This window comes from Crocuta crocuta, unplaced genomic scaffold, assembly GCF_008692635.1.
Source record: "Crocuta crocuta isolate KB4526 unplaced genomic scaffold, BGI_CrCroc_1.0 scaffold334, whole genome shotgun sequence".
In the NCBI taxonomy this organism is placed as follows: domain Eukaryota; kingdom Metazoa; phylum Chordata; class Mammalia; order Carnivora; family Hyaenidae; genus Crocuta; species Crocuta crocuta.
This window is the reverse complement of record NW_027533260.1, coordinates 3,581,322-3,599,234: the sequence shown is the minus strand read 5'-3', so window position 1 is coordinate 3,599,234 and position 17,913 is coordinate 3,581,322. Positions and strand designations below refer to the sequence as shown.

The 17,913-nt window shown below is 48.5% G+C and overlaps 1 protein-coding gene across 1 annotated transcript in view; it reads right to left on the bottom strand.

The window, feature by feature from the left end:
- The window catches only part of ZNF541 (zinc finger protein 541), a 37,390-nt gene that overhangs the window by 421 nt on the left and 19,056 nt on the right, over positions 1 to 17,913 (bottom strand). The window contains 10 exon segments of the mRNA XM_077747182.1: positions 34 to 251; positions 424 to 564; positions 6,828 to 6,916; positions 7,403 to 7,478; positions 9,498 to 9,601; positions 9,947 to 10,089; positions 10,681 to 10,744; positions 17,090 to 17,435; positions 17,437 to 17,562; positions 17,771 to 17,839. Of these exon segments, the coding sequence (XP_077603308.1) occupies positions 34 to 251; positions 424 to 564; positions 6,828 to 6,916; positions 7,403 to 7,478; positions 9,498 to 9,601; positions 9,947 to 10,089; positions 10,681 to 10,744; positions 17,090 to 17,435; positions 17,437 to 17,562; positions 17,771 to 17,839 (1,376 nt within the window).

The following is a 17,913-nucleotide window of genomic DNA, read 5'->3' as shown; positions in this document are numbered from 1 at the left end:
GGGGGGGTGCACCCCCAGGGGAAGGGCTGGTACCTCTCACATTCTCTGCAGGGGAAAACGCCCTGGCCCTCCACACTCCCCTGCGGCTCAGGGGTCCGCTTGGGGCCGGCGTTGGGGCCGGCGTTGGGGCCGGCGTTGGGGCCGGCGTTGGGGCTGGCGTTGAGAACGGGCTCTCTCCTGTAACTCTTGGTCTTTATCTTGAACTCGGGAGTGGGGCGGTGGCTGGGTCTCTCCCGAGGGCTGCAAGTGACCTGCAGAGGGCAGAGAGGCCGGGCTGAGGGTGCTGGCCCCACCGTCCAAGGGAAGGCTCTCCTCAGCAGGGAAACCCTTCCCTCGGGCGCCCTTCCCCGCTCCTTGGCCTGGGCGGGCAAGGCCTTGGGATCAGGGCTGAACTCCAGCCCCGCCTTCCCCCAGACCGTCTACCTTGGCTTCTGTCCTGTCTGCCTCCTCTGGCTCTCTCCTGACCCTCTTTTCCAGCCCTGGGGCTCGGCCACAGTCAAACTTGATCATTTTTTTCCAGATGTAATAATACTCCACACACTGGGCTACCGTCTTTGTCTGAATCTAATGAAAGAAAACAGAAGGCGGCTATGGGCCACGCGTCACAAGGGGCCTCACGCGTCGCCTAAATCCCCTCCCCCTGGGGCTGGTCCCTTTCTGAAAGCCTTCCTGAAATGTCTCTCTGCTTCAGCCTGGCAGCACCCCTTCGCTGCAAGGGGCAGAGAATCACAAAGTCCTCCCAGCTGATGAGGGGTTCGGGGTTCGGAGCGAAGCCACCAGAGTCAACACCGGCTAAGCTCTGCGGGCCCTGAAGGGCAGGTCCCCCGCACCCTCCGGAGGCTCCCCTGCGGGAAGGCGGCCTAGAAGCTGTACTTCCAGCATGTTCCCTGTGTCATCGCGCCCAGCAGCCACACACTTGCCCACAGGGACTAATGAAAGCAGGCCACCCTCAGCGGGGGGCGCCTCACAGCCTTGGTGACCGCCAGGCAGGGCCCTGAGGTGCAGAGGAAAGCGGCCAGAGGGGAGGAGGCCATCCTGAGGGCACCGTTTGATCCTGGGCACTCAGGCCCCACCGTTTGCTCCTCCCTCCACTGAGAAGTGACCCACGGACCGGACGAGAACTTCTATAAAAACAAAACGCAGTGGAAAGGTTTCATGGCTCTGGAAAGAAATGGCGCCGGTACATTAAATGGGCCATCTCGTATCTGGAGCTCACTTCAGAAAACGCCTCCTCCGCGGTAATTTTTCTCAGCTTTGAGTGTCTTCACAAAGTAAGAGTCAAAATAGTACATCCCTGCCCGCCTGGGGAATATCACAGAGTTAAAAAAAAAAAAAAAAAAGTTGAACGTCTGCTTCCGAACAAGACAGAGCAACAGGGGCTAGATCTCTCTTCCATCCAACACAGTGAAAAGACACAGGTAAAATATAGGAAAGGACGGTTGGTAAGACATCAGGCATCAGTCAAAGAAGTCTTTCTGAGAGGCAGAAAATAAAACTAGCACCTTGGGACAGTTAGCGGGCCACAGCTGGGGGACGGGCCCAGGCAGAGCCCGGCAGCTTCCCAGAGTCGGAGTCGACAGGAAGGAGCCGAGCGCCTGGGACCAGGGTGGCAGGAGTCCACAGGACAAAATACAGCAGAGGAGACAGCGGCACAGACACTCGAGATCGGGGGGGAGGTGCCCTCAAGGTTCAGCCAAGTGTGTGTGTGAAGAGACCAGGCGAAGCGAGGTCAGGCTCATGCAAGATCGGGGGCAAAGGCACCCGTGGCTTTCACGGGGCCAGGAATGGTGCGTCCCCCCCAGCTGGGGTGGGAAACCTGGTCACTTCCCATCAGGCCTCAGTGCCTCGGGGGGCACTGGTAGAGTAAGGAGGAGGCTGCTGCCTCAGACATAAAGAATAATTCATTAGGGGCGCCTGGGTGGCTTAGTCGGTTAAGCGTCCGACTTTCGCTTGGGTCATGATCTCGCGGTTCGTGGGTTCGGGCCCCGCGTCGGGCTCTGTGCTGACTGCCAGCTCAGAGCCTGGAGCCTATTTCAGAGTCTGTGTTTCCCTCTCTCTCTGACCCTCCCCTGCTCACGCTGTCTCGCTCTCTCTCCTAGAAATAAAAAAAAAAAAAAGAATAATTCATTAGCCTTAGATGGAAGCTGTTCTGGTCCCACGGTAAAACACCTAACAGCAATACCCCAAAGGAACAAGTTGTGGGGCACGTGGGGGGCTTGGTCCATTAAACGTCTGACTCTTGACTTTGGCTCAGGTCATCACCCCAGGGTCGTGGGACTGAGCCCCGCATCAGGCTCCGACAGCACAGGGGCCTGCCTGAGAGCGTCTCTCTCCGTCTCTCTCTGCCCCTCCCCAACCCGCACACATGTGTGTGCGCTCTCTCTCTCTGTGTCTCAAAATAGATTAAATTTTATAAAAAAGGAAAATGTTGTTTTCAAGTAACCCTGTGCCAAAACAAAGTTCAAGAATATTTATAAGAGTGCAAAAGTATCCAGCACCAACAAGCTGAAATCCACAATGCCTAGAATCTAATGAAAAATCACCAGGCATGCAAAGAAGCAGGAAAATATACAATGGGGAGAAAAGTCAATCTGTCAAAATCAACCCAGAACACACACAGATGTTAGAACTAGCAGCGAAGGACATTAAATATGGTTATATTTGCATCATATATGATCAAAAAAGTAAGCAGAGACATGGAAGATATAAAAGAGACCCAAAGAGCCTAGGTGGCTCAGTCGGTCAAATATCCGGCTTCGACTCAGGTTATGATCTTGTGGTCTGTGAGTTCAAGCCCCACATCAGGCTCTCTGCTGGCAGCCCAGAGCCTGAAGCCTGCTTCGGATTCTGTCCTCTCTCTGCCCCTCCCTTGCTCATGCTATCTCTCTCTCTCTCTCTCTCTCAAAAATAAATAAACATTAACAAAATAATAAAAATAAAAAAAGAGACCCAAAGAGAACTTTTAGGGACAAAAAAAAAAGTTTAACCTGAAAATTACACAGCATGGGAGGATGGCAGACTCAGCACCGCATAAGGGAAGACGAGTGAACTTGAAGACACAGTGATAGAAACCATCCAAAATGAACCACACAGAGGGAAAGCAGTGGAAAAAATGAAGAAGAGTCTCAGTGAGCCGTGCAGCAAGTGCAGGAAGCCACACATACATACACACACGCACACACACCAGTGCGGTCCTTGAAGGAAAAGGAAGGGACACAAGACATATTTGAAGAAGGAAGGCTGAATATCCCCCAATTTAATGAAAACTACAAACCCACAGATGTAAGAAGCTCAACAAACACCATCCATAAGAAAACAAAAAAGGAGAAAACCACGGCAAAGCACACACCGTAATAAAACCGCTCAAAACCAGTAATAAGGAAAAACTCATACAAACAGCAGCCACAAAACAAACAAAAGACATATTTGTGCATAGGAACAAAGACAAGGAAATCAGGAGATTTCACGCTGGAAACAATAAAAGCAAGAAGAAACTAGAGCAACATCTATAAATTTCTTCAAGAATTAAAAAAAAAAAACTGTCAAACTAGAATTCCATACCTTAGCAAAGATAGCTTTCAGAAATGAAGGCAAAGTAGAGATTTTTCTAGAAACGTTTATTTATTTGGAGAGAGAGAGAGAGGGAGTGCACGCACAAATGGGGAAGGGGCAGAGAGAGAGGGGGAGAGACAGAATTCCAAGCAGGCTCCGCACCACCAGTGCAGAGCCCGAAACGGGGCTCAAACTCACGAACCGTGAGATCATGGCCTGAGCTGAAAATCAGACGCTTAACTGACTGAGCCACCCCAGGCGCCCCCCCCAGAATAAAGACGTTTTTAGATACACAAAGGCTGGAAAAACCCATTACTAGCAAACCTGCACCACAAGGAATGTAAAAGGATTTACATCTATTTCCTTCTGGAAAATGATACCTGATGCAAACACAGACATACACAAAGGGATGCATAGCTGTGAAAATAGTAACTACATGGGTAAAACATAAGACTTCATATTATTGAAATCTCTCTAAAAATAACTGGCTGTTCAAACAAAAATGATAATAAGGTATCGTGAGGTTGATAACATATAGAAAATAAGATGCATCACAATAATAATATAAAGGCCAGGAGCAGAGATGGAAGTACACAAATCTTCTGCACGCAAAGTGTTACCTAATCACTTGAAGTTTCGACTGTGGTGAGTTAAGGATGTATAGTTAAAAACCCTAATGCAACCACCAAAGTAGTAACGAGTTATAGCCGAAAAGCCAACATTAGGAGATAAGACAAAATCCTAAAATTTACTACTCCAATAATCCCAAAGAAGACAGAAAAAGCAGAAAGGGGAAACAAAGATCAGAGGAGACGAACAGAAACCAAACAGTGAGATGATGGAGTTGAACTTAACCATCTCAATAATCGTGTTAAATGTGAATGGTCTAGGGGCGCCTGGGTGGCTCAGTGGGTTAAGCGTCTGACTTTGGCTCAGGTCATGATCTCACAGTTTGTGAGTTCGAGCCCCACGTCGGGCTCTGTGCTGACTGCCAGCTCAGAGCCTAGAGCCTGTTTCCAATTCTGTGTCTCCCTCTCTCTCTGACCCTGCCCTGCTCATGCTCTGTCTCTCTCTGTCTCAAAAATAAACAAAAAAAATTTTTTTAAATGTGAATGGTCTAGGGGCGCCTGGGTGGCTTAGTTGGTTAAGCGTCCGACTTTCACTTAGGTCATGATCTCGTGGTTCGTGGGTTTGAGCCCCGCGTCGGGCTCTGTGCTGACTGCCAGTTCAGAGCCTGGAGGCTGTTTCAGAGTCTGTGACTCCCTCTCTCTCTGACCCTCCCCTGCTCACGCTGTCTCTCTCTCTCTCTCTCCTAGAAATAAATAAAATATTAAAAAAAAAAAGAATTTAAATGTGAATGGTCTAAGCACCCTAACTAAAATACCAAATATTTTTTTTAAATATTTTTTATTTATTTCTAGGAGAGAGAGAGAGAGAGACAGCGTGAGCAGGGGAGGGTCAGAGAGAGAGGGAGTCACAGACTCTGAAACAGCCTCCAGGCTCTGAACTGGCAGTCAGCACAGAGCCCGACGCGGGGCTCAAACCCACGAACCACGAGATCATGACCTAAGCGAAAGTCAGACGCTTAACCGACTAAGCCACCCAGGCGCCCCCCAAATACTTTTTTAAAAAGGGATACAATGGAATATTATTCAACCATAAAGAAGAATGAAATCTTGCTATTTGCAACAACACAGATGAAGCTGGAGAGTATAACGCTAAGTGAAATTAAGTTAATTGGAGAAAGACAAATACCACAGGATCTCACTCACATATGAAATTTAAAAACAACTGAAAAACAAAGAAAAAAAGAAAAAAAGAGACAAGTAAGAAAACAGATTCTTTTTAAAAAATGTTTATTTATTTATTTTGAGTGGGGGAGGGGCAGAAAGAGAAGACAGAGAGAGAATCCCAAGCAGGCTCCACACTGTCAGCGCAGAGCCCAAGGCAGGGCTCGAACTCAAACTGAGATCATGACCCGAGCTGAAATCAAGAGTTGGACGCCTAACCAACTGAGCCACCCAGGTGCCCCAAGGAAACAGATTCTTAACTACAGAGAACAAACCGCTGGTTACCGGGGGGCAGGGGGGAAGCGGGGGGATGAAAAACGGGTGAAGGGGATTAAGAGTATCCTTATTTTCTTTTTTAATTTTAATTTTTCAATTTTTTTAGTGTTTATTTATTTTTGAGAGGGGGAGAGAGAGAGAGAGCAGGGGAGGGGCAGAGAGAGAGGGAGACACAGAGTCTGAGGCAGGCTCCAGGCTCCAAGCTGTCAGCACAGAGCCCGACACGGGGCTCGAACCCACGAACCATGAGATTATGATGTGAGGCAGAGCTGGACGGCTAACTGACTCAGCCACCCAGGCGCCCCCAGAGCACAGTTATCTTGAGGAGCACTGAGCGATGTACAGAATTGCAGAATTAGTATATCGTACACCGGAAACTAATGTAACACTTTATGTTAATTGTACTTCAATTAAAACACGTTAAAAAAGCAACATCGAACACACATAAGGACACTTAGACATAAAAATACTGATACGTTAAAAGTAAGAGGACGAAGAAAGATATTCTGTGCGAACACGCATCACCCATTCTGAGAAAGTGGAGAGGTTGGCTGCTGTTAGAATAGGAAAATAGATTTTGGAGCAAAAAATAATAGCAGAGATAAAGGAAGTCGGTTCACAAGGATAAAATGGTCAATTTAATCAAGAGGACCTAAGAATCCTAAGTGTTTATGCATCTGAACCAGCGCTTCAACACACATGCAGCAAAACCTGACAGAACCCCAGGGAGAACGGGCCATGGCCACACCCGCGCGCCCTAACGTCCCATTCGCGGTAACTGCTGGAGCGAGCAGACAGTAAGGGAACAGGCGACCCGAACCACACCATCAACCATCTTGGACTGATATTCACTTATTTATAATTTTTGTTAATGTGTATTTATTTTCAAGAGAGAGAGAGACGGCGCGAGCAGGGGAGGGTCCGAAAGAGAGGGAGACACAGAATCTGAAACAGGCTTCAGGCTCTGAGCTGGCAGTCAGCACAGAGCCCAATGCGGGGCTCGAACCCACGATCCATGAGATCATGGCCTGAGCTGAGTCGGACGCTTAACCGACCAAGCTCCCCAGGCGCCCCACGACCATGGCGTTTTAAAATAGGAACTGTTTGCGATCCAAGCCCAGCAGTCACCCCGGTGGGCCCGCCGGCTCTAGCCCGGCTCAGCTGTGTGAGGAGGGGCCTTGTCTACACCCGCACCCACGTTCACCTTACCGTCTTGTGTATCAAGTAAAAGTCCTTCTTGTGGGTGCAGAACGCCTTCTTGAAAAGCCTCTTCTCCATGGGGGTCCAGGTGTCTGAACCTGTTAGAGAAACAGGCGAGAGGGGGAAGGAAGGGCTGAAGTGCGGGCCCCTCCTTTCTACAGCTGCCATTACCAAGCGCAGTTACGTGTTGAGCTGCTTGCTGAGCCCCTCACTTGCTCAGCCTCATGCAACCCTCACCCAAACCTTAGCAGGCAGGGACCGTCGCCGTCTCCTCTTTACGGACTGAGGCTCCCATCCGCTGAGGGACTTGCTGAGGCCACAGCCCTGGCGGTGTGGCTCCAGGGCTGGCGAGCCCCGCCGCCGCACCCCAGGCTGCCCCGCTGGCCGGGCAGAGCCCACGAGGGAACCCCAAGAAAGGGAGAGGGTAGGATGCAACTAGCAGAAACCGCGCCCCCAAAGCCGCCCCCGGAGAGGACAGGCCCTGCGGGAAGGGCAGGTGAAAGCCCCCCTGAGAGCTGGCTCTCGGGACCCACTGCTCCCAAGGTCGCGGCCAGGCAAAACCCGCCCCGTCTCGCCCCAGTCACCTGTGTAGCGGTAGTCAGCCAGTGGGTGGGTCTGCAGCTTCTGGGGTCCTCTGAGTAGGAGGGTCTCCAGGGCGACCTGAAACAGGAGGGGCGCGCCAGGCGAGCGTGTCTTTCATCCATTTAGAAAACACCTAGAGGGGCGCCTGGGTGGCTCAGTCGGTTGAGCATCAGACTTCAGCTCAGGTCATGGCCTCACGGTTCGTGGGTTCGAGCCCCGCGTCGGGCTCTGTGCTGACTGCTCGGAGCCTGGCGCCTGTTTCCGATTCTGTGTCTCCCTCTCGCTGTCCCTCCCCCTGCTTACGTTCTGTCTCTCTCTCAAATAAAAGTAAACATTAGGGGCGCCTGGGTGGCTTAGTCGGTTAAGCGTCCGACTTTCGCTTAGGTCATGATCTCGCGGTTCGTGGGTTCGAGCCCTGCGTCGGGCTCAGTACTGACTGCCAGCTCAGAGCCTGGAGACAATTTCAGAGTCTGTATCTCCCTCTCTCTCTGACCCTTCCCTGCTCATGCTGTCTCTCTCTCTCCTAGAAATAAATGTTCTTTAAAAAAAAAAAAAAGTAAACATTAAAAATTTTGAAAATCCCACTTAGAACCCTCCCTCAGGCCTTCTCTGGCCCTACTGCTCGGAACGTGCGTGGCCCACAGACCGGCCACCACCATGAACCACATGTGGGCACAGGGAGCGCACGTCTGAGCACACTGCTCAGGGCGCTGACACGGATGCCTCGCGGCAAGATTTTCCCGAGGCGGGAAACGTGTGGGGATTTATTCTGGCGCGAGCTCCTTCCTTCATCAAGGACCAGCGTTTGGAATAGCCCTGCTCTCGACCGCTGCCCTCCTTTATGTTCTTCCTAATGCTAGTCACCAACAATTTTTAGGACGTATTTCCTATTTTAGGGGCCCCTGGGTGGCTCAGTCGGTTGAGTGGCTGACTTCTGCTCAGGTCATGATCTCGTGGTTGGTGAGTTTGAGCCCCGCGTCGGGCTGGCTGCTGTCGGCACAGAGCCTGCTTTGGATCCTCTGTCTTGCTCTCTCTCTGACCCTCCCTTGCTCACGCTTTCTCTTTCTCACAAATAAATATAAAAAGGAAAATTTAAAACCTATTTCCTGTTTGACTCTTCTAAGATGTGAGCCCACAAAGAGAGGGATTTTGGCCTGCTCACCAGAGTAGCCCCAGTCAGGTCCAGCCGTGTAATCTGGGGAACCCAGGGCAAAATGAAAACACAGGCCCCCTGTTCACACATTATTAACAATTTCAGGTCGGCGGGAGCAGCGTGAAACCAAGATGGGGCCCCTAGTCGGCCCTGGTCACACGACGTGCCTGAGCGCTCCGCAGAACCCTGTCCATACGTGACGACGACTGTGCCGGGCACCTCCCACGTGCCGGCCACTGCCTCTTGGCTCAAGGAAACGCCATGGCTGTGGCACCTGACTCTTGCGGACCTGGCTCGGGTGATGGCACTTTCCCCTCCCACTCCTCAGTGTCGGCTTCTTGTCGAAATGGCAAGAACGTGAGGAGGGTCCTGGGACTAAGCCAAGGCACTTCTGTTGCATCTGGGGGGTTCACGCACGGGCTTTTAATCGAAGAGAGTGACCTCGGGAAATATGCCCAATCAGGGGCGCCTGGGGGGCTCAGTTGGCTGAGCATCCGACTTCGGCTCGGGTCATGATCTTGCTTTCGGGCGTTCAAGCCCAGCATCGACAGCTTGGAGGCTGAAGCTGGTTCAGTCTCTGTGTTTCCCTCTCGCTCTGCCCCTCCCCTGTTTGCACTCTGTCTCTCAAAAAACTAAACTAAGAAACGTTTTTAAAAAACTAAGCAAGCCCAGCCAGTGCGGGACTTGAGTGGGGTGCGCGGGGCTGCGGCTCCCCGGGGCCTGGCTGCTGCAGCAGGGGCAGCTGGCTCACGGGGCCCGTGTCTGCAGCTCACAAGGACCACACCGACCCTGAAGCCACGGAAGGAGGACCTGGTCTGCCTTCACTTTCCGTGAGCCACGCTGCCCGGAGCAGATGGCACACTGCAGGCGCCTGCAGCCCCCAGCCCCGGGGGAGCAGGGAGCTTCCCCAGGCCCCCCTCGCACTGCCCCTGCCTCCACCTCACCTGGACGTCGCCCTGGGCCTCGTGCAGGCAGTGGAGGGCAAGCTCCAGGTTGGTGCCCCCTCCCGGCATCACGCTGGAGCAGGCCACATTGCAGAGCTCGGTCACTGTGTCCAGCAAGTGGTCCCAGCAGAGGGTGAGAGAGGAGAGACATACAGGGTCAGCAAGCACCAGGGCGGACACTTCCCTGATGCACAGAGAGGGGCCCCTTGAACGCAGACAGGGGAGGGGAGGGGCGAGGGAAGGGAGGGACGAGTGCTTGCTCTGAACAGCCCGGAATCGGAATCGGGCGAGAAGGGAGGTGGGCGCGGGAGACCGCGGCTCAAAGAGAAGCGATAGTGCGCCAAGCATCATCCGATGCTTCCTGGCCCAGGTGAGAACTGGGAGAAGTCCTAAGATGGGGTGGGGTGGGGGCAGGGTGCTTGGGGATGCGGCCGCCAAGTCTCAGCCACCTCTGTCCTGTGTTTCCGGGTTGGTCGTCACATCTCCCCACGGCTTCCAGACCAGAGGAGCTACATGGCCCTCCGTTCTAGCAAGCGACCTCTCCCGGAGCTCTGGGATCTCAGCCTGAAACCGGCTTCCTATGTTGATGTGTCTGAAACGAGGCCACGCACACAGACACACGAGACACACATGTGACCAAGATGGGAAATGCGACCGAGAAGTGCGGTGTGCCCTGCGGGAACCATCTGCCTCTGTCACATCTGTTGAGCATCCCATTATCCCCCACAGACACGTGCAGGCATCCCAGAAACCTCTTGAGGAGTACTTCCTTCCTTTCTCGGATGTCTCTTACTCCTATCTCTGGCTTCGGGTGTGTCTTCCGGTCTAGGATAGGGAGGTACGTGCTGACGCCTGACAGCCTTCCACGTCCAGGGCCAGGTTTATCTAGCCACGACCCAAGGACACTCCAGGCTCTTGCACTGGACCATCACCAACTCTACGTGGAACCCCAGGGTCCTGGACATTCTGATCCCCGGCCCTAACTGTGGTATGTCTGGACCAAAGGAATACCTGGGGGGCTTCCCACATCCACCCACAGAAACACACCACCTCTGTTTTAGGGAGACTCTGGAGGTAGACATGGTCCCCTATGATGTTTTTCCTTGGGAGAAATGGACGCCAGCTCACAAGGAGGGTAAAAGTGCCCCCACTTTGGGAAGAACCCAACTCTTTTCCAACTCACGGTTCAATGCTGATCTTGGTGTCATCCTTTACCATGCAGATGCCAAAAGAGCCTTCCACTTGATCTAGAAAACACACAACAGAAAGCCTCAAGAAGACGGTCCGTAAGTGATCTGGGGGTGCAGGCTCTTTAAGGTTGTATGGTAAGGAAGTTTCTCAAGAAATTAAAAACAGAACTACCATATGATCCAGCAATCCCACTTCTGGGTATTTATCCAAAAGAGGTGAAATCAGTATCTCAAAGGAACATCTGCACTCCAATGTGTGCTCAATGCTATTCACAGTAGTGGACACAATCTAATGTCCATTGACAGAGGAGTGGAAAAGGAAAATGTGGTATTTACATACGATGGAATACTATTGAACTTTTTTTTTTTTTGAAGGAACTTTCAATATACAACAACATGGATAAACCTTGTGGACATTATGCCAAGTTAAACAAGGCACAAAGAAGGAAATACTGCATGAATCTGCTAACAGAAGTATCTACAATAGTCAATTTCACATAGTTAGAGTGGCATGGTAGTTGCCAGGGGCTGGGAGTGGTGGGAAGTGGGTATTTACTGCTCAATGAGCAGAAAGTATCAGTTAAGCAAGATGAATAAGCTCTAGAGGTTTATGTTACTCTTATGTTAACTATTCTTGTCATAATAAAACACAATTTTTTTTTAAAGTAGGCTTCACATCTGGCATGGAGCCCAATGTGGGGCCCAAACTCATGACCCCAAGTTCAAGACCTAAGCTGAGACCAAGTGTCAGACGCTTAACTGACTGAGCCACCGGGCACCCCCACAATAAAACAGAACTTCAAAAAAGATTGCAGGAAGGGGGACTGGACTTGTAAAAAGCAGAGTAAGGAACTCAGCAGAACAACAAATGAACTGATGAAAATCATTTTGAAAAACAGTAAGTTAAAGTCTCTGGAAGTTGTCCTTAAGGCACCCAGCATCTTAGGAATTACTCGTTCAAAAAAATGACTAAATATTGGTAGGAAGAGCAACAGTCTGTGGTACCTGCCCACCCCTTACACGCCCCGCCCCCCAGGTCTGTGTAACAAACACTCTGCCCAGCATGCCCTACTCACAGCGGGTGCACCCAAGGAGGCAGGCTCCCTCTCCCCACAGCTCCCATCCTGAAATAACTAAAGGAGGGTGTGATGAAGATTTCTTATCAAGGGCACAATACCATGAAGAGACAGAAGCTATAAAAGAGAACCAAATAGAAATTCTGGGGTTAGGGGCGCCTGGGTGGCTCAGTTGGTTAAGCATCTGACTTTGGCTCAGGTCATGATCTCACAGTTTGTGGGTTCAAGCCCCACATCGGTCTCTGTGCTGACAGCTAGCTCAGAGCCTGGAGCCTGTCTTCGGACTCTGTATCTCCCTCTCTCTGACCTTCCCCTGCTCACACTGTCTCTCTCTCTCAAAAGTAAATAAAAAAAACCTTAAAAAAAAGGAAATTCTGGGGTTAAAAAAGTACAATAGGGGCAACTGGGTGTCCCAGTCAGTTGAGCGTCTGACTTTGGCTCTGGTCATGATCTCTCACAGTTCATTAGTTTGAGCCCTACATCCGGCTCACTGCTGTCAGCCCTTCAGCGCAGAGCCCACTTCAGACCCTCTGTCCCCCGCTCTGTCCTTCCTGCACTTACGTTTTCCCCCCAAAATAAAACAGTACAATAACCAAAATGAAGCTCAACAGATTTGAGCTGGCAGAAGAAATGATCAGCAAACTCAGAGATCAATGGAGGGGCACCTGGGTGGCTCAGTCAGTTAAGCATCCGACTTTGGCTCAGGTCATGATCTCACGGTTTGCAAGAGTCAGGCTCTGTGCTGGCAGCTCAGAGACTGGAGCCTGGTTCAGATTCTGTGTCTCCCTCTCTCTCTCTGTCCCTCTCCTCCCCCACTCATGATCTGTCTCAAAAATAAACATTAAAAAAAAAATCAATGGAAATCAATGGAAAATCAATGTAATCTGAAGAACAGAGAGAAAAAAAGAATGGAGGAAAATGTAGTGAGCCTCAGAGAAATGTGGGACATCACAAAATGCAGCAAAATACTTATACAGAGAGTAAATGAGAAAAAGAGGAGGAAGGAACAGAAAAACATGTAAAGTATCATGGCTTTGATACACCAGCTGAAAACTTCCCATATCTGGAGATAAGAAAAGAAAAACAGAAAAGGAAAGGGAAAAGAAAAAAAAATATAGGAAACTCTATAAACTCCAAATAGAACAAACACAAAGAGATCTACATCTAGACCCATCATAGGCAAAATGTTGAAAACAAGAGATAAAGATGTTGAGAGTAGAAAGAGAAAACCAGCGTGTTCCATGCAAGAGCACCCCAGTAAGATTCACAGCAGACTTCTCATCAGAAACAGTGGAGGTCTGAAAGCAATGGGATAACATATCCAAAATTCTCAGAGTACAAAACTGTCAACCAAGAATCACATCCAGCAAGCTACCTTTCAAACATAAAGGTGAAACAAGGTGATTCTCAGATAAATAAAAACTGAGAAGACTGTAGCGAGATCTGTCTTACGAGAAACAGTAAACGTGGAATAGCATTCAGTCATCAAAAGGAATGGGATACTGATGCAAACTGCAACAGAAGCGAATCCAGAAAACATTGTGCTAAGTGAAAGGAGACGGTCACAAAAGACCATATACTATAGGATTCCACATATGTGGAATGTCCAGATTAANGTGGGGGAGTGGCTGCTAATGAGCGTGGGGCTTCTTGTGTAGGTGACAATGCCTGAAAATTGATGGTAGTAATGGCTGCAGCTCTGAATGTAATTAAACCCACCGCATCACATGTTTTAAAGGAATAAATTGTATGTAAATTATATCTCCATAATGATAATAAACACTAAAGAAAGTTCTTCAGACTGAAAGCAAACGACACCAGATAGTAATGTCAATCAAAACAAAACAAAACAAAAAACAAAGGGTGCTGGTAAAGGTAATTAGATGGGTGATTATAAAAGTAAAATCACATATTTCTTCTCTTAATTGACTTAAAAAGCAATTGCATAAAACAGTATGTATTGTGGGCCTATAATATACAAAAATACACTGTGACAATAATAGCACAAAGGAGTTGCAATAGAGAAAATAAATAATACCCCAGATGGTAACCTGAATCCACAGGAATAAATGGAAGTTATTTGTAATGGTAAATAAGAAGGTTGATATAACAAACTCTATAAATAATGCCTGTTTTCCTCTATTATCTTTTTTCACATAACATAAAATTATATAAAGTGATAATTATGAAAATGTATTTCTCGGTTTCTTTTTTTTAAATGTTTATTTATTTTGAGGGAGAGCATGCGAGTATGAGTGAGAGAGGGGCATAGTGAGGGAGAGAGAGAATCCCAAGCAGGCTCCGTGCTACCAGCACGGAGCCCAGTGTGGGGCCTGACCTCATGAACTATGAGATCATGGCCTGAGCTGAAACCAAATCAGATGCTTAACCATCTAAGCCACCCAGATGCCCCTATTTCTGGGTTTCTAATAGATAGATGTTACACACACACACACACACATATATATATATATACATATATATATACACATACACATACATATACATATGTATACACACACATAAATAAGAATAGCAAAACGGTTAAAAGGAATTCAACTATATAGCACTATTTTTATATTTTATTGTTAAGCTATAATACAACTAAACATACTCTGATAAATTAAGATGTATGTTTTATTTTTTTATTTATTTATTTTTTTAAATATTTTTATTTATTTCTAGGAGAGAGAGAGACAGCGTGAGCAGGGGAGGGTCAGAGAGAGAGGGAGTCACAGACTGAAACAGGCTCCAGGCTCTGAGCTGGCCGTCAGCACAGAGCCCGATGCGGGGCTCAAACCCATGAACCGCAAGATCATGACCTAAGCGAAAGTCGGACGCTTAACCGACTAAGCCACTCAGGCGCCCCAAGATGTATGTTTTAAATCCTACAGCAATTCCTAAGAAATGACTCGGAAAAGTGAAAAATTAAAGGAATTGACAGGTTATACAAGAAAATATTCACTCAGTACCAAAGAAAGCAAATAAGGAACAGAAAGAGAAAATAACATGAGAGAAATAGAAAATAAAAAGCAAAATGGCAGATGTAAATCCAACCATATCAATATAACATTAAATGAGAATGCTTAAACAAACAAAACAAAAGGTAGTTTGTCAGACTGGATTAAAAAAAATACATGATGCAACCAAAGCTGTCTGTAGGAGACACGCTTTATTTTCAAAGACACAAACAGGTCGAAAGTAAAAGAACAGAAAGAAATATACCAAGCAAACAACAACCATAAAAGAGGTGGAATGGCTATACTAATGTGAGGCAAATTAGACATTAAAACAAAAAATATTACTAGAGATAATGATAGAATTATCACAGTGATGATAAAGAATACCATAATAAAAGTTCAAGCCATCAGGAAAATATGGCAACTATATAAACATGAATGCACCTAAAAACAGAGTCCATAAATACATAAAGCAACAATTGACAGAATTGAAGGATAAAATAGACAATTAAAAAATAATACTTGGAGATTTCAATACTTTCAATAGTGGATAGGACAACCAGGCAGAAGATCAATAGGAAGTAGAATACTTGGAGTAACTAGACATTGCAGACATCTACAGTGCATTCCACCATCAAGAGAATACACACTTCTCAAGCACACATGGAACATTCTCCAGGGCAGAACATATTCTAGCCCATAAAAATGCTTCAAAAATCTTAAAAGCACTGAACTAATACAAAATATGTTCTCTGACCACAATAGGATTAAATTAAAAATCAGTTTTAAAAAGGCAATTTGGAAAATTCACACATCTGTGGAAATTAAGCAGCCCACAGTCCTTAACAAACAGTGTATCAAAAAAAATCAAAAGAGAAACTAGGAAATATTTTTGAGCTAAGTGAAAATCAGAATACAACATACTAAAACTTATGAAATCTAACTAAAGCAGTGCTCTGAGAGAAGTTTATAGCTGTAAATGTCTGTTTTAAATAAGAAGAAAAATCTCAAACCACTTATGGTCAATTGGTTTTCCACAGGCCAAGCTGACTGAACAGGAAAAGAACAGTCTTTTCAACAAATGGTGCTGGAACAAATGATATCCACATGCAAAAGAATGAGTTTCTTACACAATATATAAGTTAACTTAAAATGGATGAGACATAAATTTAAGACTTAAAATGACAAAACTCACAAGAAAACACAGAAGTAAATCTTTGTGCCCTTTAGTCAGGCAAAACCTTAGCTTATACAACATCGAAAGCACAAGTGACAAAGAATAAATGGGACTTCATCAAAATTTAAAACTCTAGTACTGCAAACAAGACCACAAATAAAAAGACTGCACAAAATGGGAAAGAATTTGCACACCGTATATCTGATAAAGGGGTCAATTCCAGAATATGTAAGAAAGTTTTACAACTCAGTGATAAAAAAGGTAGTGACGCAATTCCAAAAATGGGCAAAGGATCTGACAAGGTTACGAATGGACAGGAAGCACATGGAAAGATGTTCAGTCTCATTGGCCATCAGGGAAATGCAGATCAAAACCACTCTACACACTAGGATGGCCGGGGAAGAAAACAATGATTGCAAGCGTTGACAAGGATGTGGAACAACTGAACTTTCGTACAATATTGGCAGGAAGTTATAACGGTTCCGTCATTTTGGAAAAGAGTCCAGTGGCTCCTGAAATGGTTACACGCAGAGCTGACCTCTGACCCACAACTGCACCCCCAGGCGTACACCCGAGAGAAATGAAAACACAGGTCCAACAACATCCTGTATGTGAATGTTCACGAGGAGCATTCTTCACAGAAGCCGAAGGACAGAAACGACCCAAATGCCCAGCAACTGATCACGGACAAATAAAACGGGATGTGTCCAGACAAAGGGATTATTTGGCCATAAAAAGGGATGACGCACAGATACATACGATAACATGGGTGAAGACGGACGCTAAGTGTATGAACCAGACACAAAACATACCTACTGTATGATTCCAGTTACACACAGTACCTGCATGGGGCACATCCNGTGTGTGTGTGTGTGTGTGTGTGTGTGTGTGTGTGTGTGTGTATGTGACTGCAAAGGGTACGGTGCTTCTTCGGAGGGTTGACAAAAATGCTCTAAAATTAGATTGTGTGACCAGCACACAACCCTGAAAATAAACGAAAAAATACCGTGTCCTCTAAATGGTGATTCGTACGGCACTTGAATTGTATCTGAACAAAACTGTCAAAAATTACTCAAAGGCCAGGCAGAAGGGCGGTCAGGCTAAACGGTCCTAAGCACCTAGAAGGCTGCTGGTTCCGGATGGCCCCGGGACGCCTCCGGACAGCAGTGGGGCTCACAGACCANCTCACCAATCACGCCTCTGATGAGCCTGTCGGGCCCGGAGCGAGCGGAGGTGGAACAGAGCGTGTTGAAGTACAGCCCGGAGCCCTCGCGGATGGGGCTGAGCATGGGCGGCGGCGTGTAGGGCGAGCACTGGAACAGCCCCTTCAGGAGCCGGTCCACCAGGAACACGGGAGACCGCAGGCAGCTCTGGTGACAGCCTCCCTGGCCCGGCTCCCCGACGGGAGAGGGCGGAGGGGGCCCGAACGGCGCCTTAGGCGGGGGACGCTTCTTCCGCTTCCTATGCTGGCTGCCCTCCTTGCTGTCTCTGTCTTCCCCGTCTCTGTCCTGTCCCTGGGGAAGAAGAGAGTTCACGGTCGCCGGGGTCTCTGGAGACGGTCTTCGGGAGAGCAGAGAGCCAGGCGGGAACACAGACTCCGGTGACGGAGGGAAACAGCCGGTGACCCGGCATGTCCGCGCCCGGAGCCCTCAGAAAAGGCGGCTGAGCGGGGCCTGCACGCCTGAGCCAAGGCCCCAGGCCTTCACCGAGCCTGGTGACTTTCGAGGCTGGAGCCCTCGGTCCCACGCGCCCTCAAGGAGGGGCCCAGGCTCAGAGGGCTCTGGGAACGGGGAGGCCAGCCCCAGCGGTCACCAGGCACGGCGCTTACAGGCGGGGGCGGAGACGCGGTGCGGCAGCATGACAAAATGGCNGGACTCTGCCCGTCACCCTCCGGCCTTGGCGCCTGTCTCGGTGGCTTGCAGAAGTCCGTGCCAAACCCCTGGATGCAGGGCACAGAGGGCTCTTCAAGGCGGACGCCGGCACGAGTGGAAGAGCTGCTGCAGCCGGAGGCTC